Genomic DNA, 8,865 nt, shown 5'->3' on the forward strand with positions numbered 1-8,865 from the left:
CAGGGGGATCAGCTCGGACCAGCGCCCGAAGCGGCCTCTGACCGCCTATTTCCGCTTCCTGAAAGAAAATCATTCTGCTTTTCGGCAAAAAAACCCAGGTACGAGAGGGCTGGACCGGGTGGTCTTTCGCGGGCCCTTCCCGTCCCTGACGTGCTGTGAGTCTGTGCTTCTGCCGGGGGCTCGGCGCCGGGCGGCTGCCAGGCGGTTGGCTTTTACCTCGCCTTTAGAAATACCAAGTCTGAGCACCTCGAGTGTGCCGGAGATTTGGTTATAAACCTACCGTCGCTCTAGATATGTACGATATATACATTCCCTCCAGAATGTGTGATTTAAATAAAACTGGAACAAAGCATTGCTTTGTAAAACTAAACGTCATAAGGTACGTTGCCCTGATTTCAGGAGGCCAAAACCACCCTGTTATCCGTACCATACCAAAGGTAAATGCAGGATTGCTATACTTACTGCCTGTACGCTCATTAGCTTCGTCTTTTCTATTTAGTAACTCAAACAAAGTTACGTTTGCGTGTAACTTTAAAAATATTTGAAGAAATGACTCACCTGGGCAATACATGTTAACAATATTTGTGGTTTTTAGTTATTTTTAAATCTGTATATTTGAAGTACACTATTGTTGATATAACAAACTGTATGTGATTTTATTTTTATGCTTAATGATTTAAAAACTGTATGTACTGGATTGCCTCAGTGTATATGGGAGAAAAAGTAAATGTATTTTCTGTGGTAAAAGTGGTTAATTGTTTCCTGTGAATATGTTTAATTTATTATCAAAAACTTTATTTATCGGTAATGCAGTCACTCTCCTCGTCAGAGAGCAGCAAAATGGAAAACTGTGCTGATTTTGAAAGTGCCATTGAAATAGATGTTAAAATGTTTAAAGAACTATGGTTATACTGGGCAAATCATGAGGTAAATTTAAGTAGGGGAAACCATTTGGTACCCGGTTTTGCTTGGTAGTTTTTGTTCAACAGTGTGAAAGGTTGAGACACTGAACTTGCAGAGCTTACTGTAGTTAAATGCCACGCCAGTGTTTTCCATGTGTTTCCAAAATTTAAATAATCTGAAAATAAATGTACCGTATCTCATACACAAATTAGGAATTTGGGGCTTTCTTGTTCCAATAGAGGTAATGTTCAAAAATAACCTGATAATTTTTTTTTCTTTTATCATTGGCAAAGCATCGTATTGTCAAAGGTTTTAAACTTGGTATACTTGGACTAAAAGCTCCCCATCTGTCTTTCTGTCTTGTTTTTCCAGTATTCTGGAAGTCAGGGTACTGACAAGAGTTTAGTTCTGCTTTTCCACTGTTGAGATGGCTGAACTTTACACCTGAGGTGGGAGAGAGGAAGATCTATTTTTTTCTTTTAGCGTGAAGCACAGGGAAAGCCTAGAAGGGGTTTTTCAAGAGAAGTTGTTGCAGCCTCTTTCCAGCATCCTCAGTTTTTAAATTTGTTGGGGGTTTTTTGTTATTTTATTTTCCTCTTCACAAATTCAGGTCTGGCTGCAAACCTTTTCAAATGACCATAGTGCAAGATCCAGAGTCAAAGGCAGTCAGCTGAAAAACAAAGCAGATGCAAGTCGTCGTACTCTTGTTTGTGGGAGAAGGAAATTATTTCTTCTTTAACCTTACTTGTGTTGAATAATATTGTAAATAAAGGACTTTATTTTAATAAAGATCAAGCATTCTTGCTGTTTGAGGTGGATATGGTCACATTATACTTGCTTTGAAAAATCCAGCAAACTTTTTGACAAAAAGTGAGAACTGGAAATTTTAATTTTAGTTTCTTCCCTGGCCGTCCTCCAAGTTCAGATCATCTTGCATTGTATCAAAAAGGATCCAGCTCAAAAGGAAAAACAAAAAAACAACCAAACAAAAAAAAAACAATTCCATTGAGGAGTGGTAATAGCTGTCTGTCTTGAAATGGTGCTTTGGTTTATAAGTGCATGTTTCATTCGAGTTTAAACCAAGAGCAGGGACTCTTTTCCCCAAAAAAATAGTACAGTTCCCTTTAACTGCCACAGCAGGTTATGAAAGGAGGAAAAAAGATTTTTGTACAGGGAAAAAGATACCAGTGACAGCTTTCCTTGGGAAAATTGAAGATACTTACTAAAGATACAGTGTTGATCTCTATTTTCTTGTTTTCTAATTTTAATGTACAGAAATGAGTAACATGGAGCTGGTTAAAAAACTAGCAGGTGCTTGGAAGGAGTTACCAGCATCACAGAAGCAGGTAAGTTTGTATCTTTGCCCTGTGTACTTTGAACTTTATATAAAGTCTTAGTGGTTGTTCTACTTGGTTTGGTGTCCTCTGTATTTTTTTGTTTTGTGTTGTATTTTTGTTGGTGGTGTTTTTTTAAAACAACAGTAAAAATGCATTTGTGTACAAAGGTTTAGACATAAAAACAATTCTGAAGAGAGCTGGGAGCTTTGCAGTACTTAGGGGAAAACACTTTGATGCTTCTACACAGGGCTTGATTTGTAGTATTTTTAATCTGTTGCCAGAGAAACAAATGAGATAGATCTCGCTCTATGGAGCTCTAGGGCTGGGAATCAATATTTCTTCCTGGATGTTAATTATACGTCTGTGCATTACGTGTATAATAATAGAAGTATTGTAAAGTTGTTCTGCTTTCATATGCGTAACCGAGGTGAAACCTCAGCTAGTTCTGGAGAATGGACCAACTCTTTTTTTTGTGCATAATAGATAGTAACCAGAGACCTAACTTACAAAAACCTTTCTTTAAAAAGTTTCATCTAATAAACTTCCTTTTTGTTGTAGGTAGTGATGCTTCTGTAAGAGTGGCACTTTAAAGGGATAATTAAAACAACTCTAGGAATTGCTAATCATTGCTGAATATAAGTGCCATTTTTAGAAAAGTAATGATTGTTCTTACTCAGTTGCAGTTAGTAATTAGAACCTTTTTAGGAACTAATTGCCATTTTCTAGCTAAAGTAATACCTTTGTTCAGGAGAATTCAAGTGATCTTACATCCCTTCTGGACATCTGGCTCTATGTGCCTTAAAGTAAAGTACACCTTTCCATTTCTGTGTCTGAAGTGGTGAAAATGATGGTGATTTTTCAGGTCTGCCTGGATGCTCGATACTTAGCTCAGCTTTTCTGGATGCTCTGGTACCAAGGCCATGGTTTTATGATGCTTCTGTGCCTGGTATTGGCTGGTGTAGGAGTGTGTTCGGTGACTGGAGCACTTGTGTGCTGCAGTGGGTACACACAATTTAGGAGCAGTCATTTCAACCAAGCTTCAGCTTTTTTTTTCTTGTATGGAAGATTGTTGTTGCTTTGAGCTGCATCTGAAGATTTGTCTGATGTTATCAGATTAACTAAGATAATTCATGGGAAGAGCCCAGGTTTTGCATCTGAGTTCTTCTGAATCCTTTCTGCTAATTAAACAGATCTGAAATTGATACTTTACTTTAAAAATCTTATGTTCCAGGGTAGTCTGTATTTTTTTTATTAGTAGGTTAGAAGTGTTAGCTTGTTTAATGGTCAGGTGCATGGAGCTCAGAAAACAGGCTGTCTAAAGCTGGGGAGAGGTGGCAGGGTGGGATTAACAGAGTTTGCTTCTACAACTAGAAGAATACCAGACAATACAGACTAATTAAATTCTCAGAATTAGCTTAAGCTTTTATATAAGTATCTTACCTACCTAGATGTAGGTTTGTTTGTTGTTTTGGGGGGGGGTGGTGTGGTGGCTTTTTTCTTTTTGTTATGGGATTTGGGTGGGGTGGTGGCTTGTTTTGTTTCATTTTTTGCTAAGTTGTAGTGATACTGAAATTAGAATAGCTCAGAATTAGTGTGGTAAAAGGACATTTATCTTTTTCAGTCATATTAAAGGTGCCATGCTTATCTCACTGAAAGCTTCTGTTTAAGGTTGGTGATTGTTTTCGTTTTAGGTTTATGAGAACGCTAGAAAGACAGACTGGCAAAGGTATGTGGAGCAGTTGACGGCGTATAAAGCACAGCTAACTCCGGCCCAGGCTGCAGCTTTGAAAGAAGAAAGGAGAAAACGACTGGCAAAAAGAAGATCATTCAGGGCAAAAAGAGTAAGTATTTTGAAGTTCAAATTTATTTTCTCTTTGTGGAAACTGAAGTCTCTTTGTCTAGTATACAGAGCAGAGTTGAGGCATGTTTAGAAATATAAAAGCAGCTCTCGAAATAAAAAAGAAAAAAAAAACAACAACAACAACAAAAAAAACAACCCCATGGACTAAAATAATTGCTGGTGTTAGCCGTTATTTTAGTGGCTTTCCTGTGCTTGAATACCAGAACTAGCACATATCTCTGTGCTCGCAGGTAGCTTCTCTATGTTTTTTCTTCCTATTCCTAAAGCTGCCTGAGGAATGATAGGTAATAAAAGACATTTGAACCAACAACACTTTTTTTGGTTGGGAAGACATCCAGAAATAGCTTTTCACAAAGGCCTTGTATCTGTTAGTTCAGTGGCCCCTACAAGATAGTAGCTGTTTGAAGTAACCTTTTTTCCTTCCTTCTTTTACATTTTCCACTTTGCTCTCTGTGTAGCTGCTGGTGTGTTGAATAGAGTTACACAGAGGCATGTCTGTTAGTGTCTTTTATTGGCTTATTCATACAGATCATCCTCCGTATTCCCTTTTAACTGGTTTATATATAAATTCTCAAAGACAGAACCATCCGTAAAGGTACAATGTTACAATATGTCCAGTGGCAAAATCAGTTGAAGGGGTTATTTATTGCTTGTTTATTTCTGTGAATTAAACTGCTGGTGTGATGTTGCCCTAAGTGGCAAAAGTGAAATTAATTTGATTTAAAAGACCCCCTAGTTAGAGAAATTTTTTAATGCAAATAATTCTGCTGATCCTTTTTTAGAGTATGGCACCACAAGGAATTTAGCTGGCGTACCTAATACCTTGGCAGATGTAAGCTTGCAGCACTCAGGCTGCAATGGGGATGTCTTGGGGAAAACAGCAAGTGGCATCCGTAATTTGCTGTACTTCCCCTTTCTCACCATTGTCCTTTTAGGCAGAGCATGCTGATAGCAGAAATCTAGTTCTGTTTCCCTGGAAATCTGCTGGTTCTGTTCCACCTTCTGGCCTCTCACAGTTAGGTATCTGCCCTCCTCTCTGCAGGCATACAGCATTTCACGCCAGAAACTGGGCCTTTCGAAGATAATAGAAAACCTAGTGTCATGACTTTCTTACTGAGTGGAATTTAGTAAGTGGTTTTGGTTTCTGGAAGATTTAGCTGAAGTAAGAGTCAGTTATAAAATGCCTTTTTTTTTTTTTAATGTCTGAAAATTTAAGTTGTTAGCTTTTCTTAATTTAGTTCAGTGTTAGTCTTGACAAGTGGTGAAAGTAACCAAAGCACCTTGATATACAGTCCAGTTTACAGAATAAAATACTAAAAAATGAGTTTGAGTCTGATATTTGTATAAAACATAAAGACAATTGGTAAGTTTAGTTTTGGAAAAATGCATGCTTTTTAGATTTAATAACTTTTCTTGTTGTTTTTAAAGGAACTGACTGTGCTTGGAAAACCTAAAAAACCTCGTAGCGGCTTTAACATTTTTGTGTCAGAAAACTTTCGAGAATGTGAGGGAGCTACACCTGTGGTAAGCTGGGAAAGATTGTTCTTTAAAATAGATTGATTGTCTTCAGAAAACCTGTTTTGAATTCTGTGCATTTGAAAGACTGTTCAACGGTTCAGTGACTGGATTATGCTTTGCTTGGGCTATGTTTTTTTAGGCTGTGGTGAACTTCTGGCTATACTGCTGGTGGCATGTCCTATATAAACTGCTCTGTGGGTAAACAGACCTAAAATATTTGCACTGGTTTTTGCACTTCAGTGTTACAGACTTAATCCATTCCTTCTGTGAGGACAGAATTCTACTTTTCTTTGTTTTGGTGTAGAAATATATTAGTTTTTCCAGTGGTTGTGGTGGTCTGCTACCATTTCTGTAGCAGTGCTTATTGTACCTCCTGTAGCACCCTGGATGTTACAGAACATGCAGGATCTCCTCAGCAAAGTCACAAGTTCTGCACTACACTGTGCTCTGGGGTGATTTAAGTTACGCTGGTGGATTACAGCACTCGAAGCACTGGAGACTTCCCCTGTATGCCTAATGGGTTCCTTACCTTGTGCATTTACTCACCAAATCAGGGTGGTGTGGAAATAGTTTGTTCCTCGGTTTTCTGTGTACAAGGGAGGCATCTCCATTCAGCTGAGGCCCCGTTTGACACACGCGTGCCGAAATACCCCTGAAGTGGTACAGAATTTCTTGTGAGCGTGGTTAATACTTGGTATGGGCTTGGCTTAAGTTAGGCCTTGGTTTAAACGAAACCAATATGTGGGGTGAGGTGTAGTATGTTGCCATAAATCAGCTCAGCTCTTCTCTTTGGCTGCTTTAGCAGCAGGCTAAGTAATTTACACTGCTTCATGCTTCTATTAGCTGTAAAGGTGTTTCAGATGATGCCCAGCAATGTGTTGAACGGTGTAATTTATTATTTACCTACTTGAAGAGAGTGGGGTGTTAAGCCCATGTGACTTTTTGCTTTTTTTACCTTAGTTTATACTTGGCTTTTACTAGTGTGGCGTTCATCTGTAACCCCCTGTGGTCAGTCTGCTGATAAAATAATCCTAATCTATTGCATATTCTATATCCTGTAGGCAAAGCTGAAGCAATTATATGACACATGGCGAAAACTGTCCAGTCCTCAAAAGCAGGTATGTCAGTGGATGTTGATGAAGCTCTGATCTAATTGGAAAATTACAAACTTGAATCAAAATTAATAAAGTCATACAAAATCTTGAACTCGGTTACTCAAAATATAATACTGAGGAAAATACTCTGGGATCCTATTTTTGCATCTTGAAAAAGATTGTCATTACTTTTATTCTAGTAGTGACCATTTCTTTCAGAGTGTTGATGACATGTGAGTGAGTGGGATAGGATGGAAGTTTTGTATGCTTGGAAATGGATGCTGAGTGGCATCTGGGGAGGGAGGTGGAATGATTTGCAACAATTATATTTTTTTTTCTAATGATGTATAATATTTTTAAATGCCAGCATAGTAATTTGCTGCTTGTGGAAAGACTTTTGGCAGGTAAAAGCAACAGAAATCTACAAGTTAGGTGCATACCGTAATTTATTAACTTCTGTTGTCTTGGGGTACTGAAATACAAACCTGCAGATGCGTATATGAAAACTGAAGGTGTGTTATACTGAAATCTCATCTGCACCTTCATATTTTCAAGTATTCCGTACCTTTCTGTCCTTCCTCCTGAATGCCCCTCTTCTGGATTGTTTTGAATGTGTACTTAGAACATGCACATGGTTTTTTCTGTAGAAAACAATTTTTTAAATAGTTCTGCAGAAATATCTATTCCTGTTCCTTCCATAAGCCAGCTCTCTCAAACTAATACTCAAATAAAAAGCCTTACCTGTTAGTAGTCATATTGAATAAACTTCCTCTTCAGGAATGGCCATCTGTTGCCATAACCATAATTCAGTGCTAAGGTTTTGTATTTTTGTGCAAGTTTGATGGTTTTTGCATTTTCTGGAGGTGAGCACCTGGGATGCGCACTGCGCAGGTCTTGCTCTGAGTCACCTTTGTATCAAAAGGGAGGATGTGACACGGCAGTTACGCAGACAAAGCCCCTTCCGTAACTGCCGATACATAATTTCCTTCCAGCCATACCTGCAGCTTGCTGAAGATGACAAGGTTCGGTATGAAAACGAAATGAAGTCGTGGGAATCAAAAATGGTTGAACTCGGACGTGAAGACCTGATACGTTCCAGAAGGCAAAAGCCAAAAAAGAAAACTGCTGAAACTACAAAGGAAGCTGGAAAAGCCAAAGCTTCCTCACATGAAAAAAAGGCAAAATTAAAGTTGAAAAAATCAGAAGAATAAAATGGTTAAGTATTTTATATTTAATGCCCTTTGGTTGTCATGTCTTTATCCTGCTGTGTTAATGCTTCGGCCAGCATTAGCACTGACATTTGGAAAACCCTTAAAGGGTCTGTTGGAGAACTAGGAAAGGTGATGAGGTCAGAGAGGATCAGCGTCTCTCGGAACTGACTGAAATAATCATTGCAGGCGCAGCCTGAACTGTGTAACAATAACCAGTTGATCAAGCTGTGAATAGCGATGCTCAGCTGACATCAGCAGAGCTCTCCAATAACAGCAGATAACAGTTAGCTTTTATAAGATATTTTTTATGAAAGCAAGAATATTCTACAATGTTACCATCTAAATTCTGTAAATAAGAGCTGAAATCTGAGTTAATGCTGCTGTGTTTTATTCCCTCCATGGTATTGGTAACGAAGAGAAATGTTCCACATTTCAACAAAAGGCACGAGAAATGTAAAATACAAACTTTCATTTTATGCATCTGTCTTTTTGTACGTATCAATCTGTGTGTACCGCTTACGTTGCATTTAATTAAAGACTGTATGAGTTTTGTATAAACATATCTTTTTATTGGACTTTTATTCCATGGTTTCGCTTGGATACATGCAAACACTTCTGCCGCCCTGCTGTCATATTTGGGACAGCCTGGAAAGAAAAGAAAGCATGCAAACTGTTAGAACTCTGGTTTTTGATGTAATAAATGTAGGTATTTTGAAGAGCTCCTTGGTTTTTTTTTGCCGGGGTCTGTGTGTCTTAATTAAAGTCTCGTAGGTATTTTGGAGAATCCTTATTTTTAGAAGGAAGGCAAGCTTTTTCAGTAGTCCATGAAGGTTATCCTGAATGACCCACAGCCAGCAAAGCTGCTTTTTTTACCTGTGGGAAGTAGAAAGCCAAATGTGTGCTTCCTTTTAAAAAAAAAAAAAAAAAAATTCCCCTTTTTT

At 38.2% G+C, this 8,865-nt stretch overlaps 1 protein-coding gene across 1 annotated transcript; it reads left to right on the forward strand.

Annotated features, from left to right (window-relative positions):
• Window positions 1–1,939: 1,939 nt before the first annotated feature.
• On the forward strand, window positions 1,940–7,924 carry TFAM (transcription factor A, mitochondrial). Its single transcript, XM_029085004.1, has 6 exons — window positions 1,940–1,973; window positions 2,176–2,249; window positions 3,932–4,081; window positions 5,530–5,625; window positions 6,681–6,737; window positions 7,706–7,924. Exons 1-6 carry the CDS (start codon window positions 1,940–1,942, stop codon window positions 7,922–7,924), a joined length of 630 nt encoding a protein of 209 aa, XP_028940837.1.
• Window positions 7,925–8,865: the final 941 nt, after the last annotated feature.

This window comes from Antrostomus carolinensis, unplaced genomic scaffold (assembly GCF_000700745.2).
Source record: "Antrostomus carolinensis isolate BGI_N321 unplaced genomic scaffold, ASM70074v2 scaffold27725, whole genome shotgun sequence".
Lineage (NCBI taxonomy): Eukaryota > Metazoa > Chordata > Aves > Caprimulgiformes > Caprimulgidae > Antrostomus > Antrostomus carolinensis.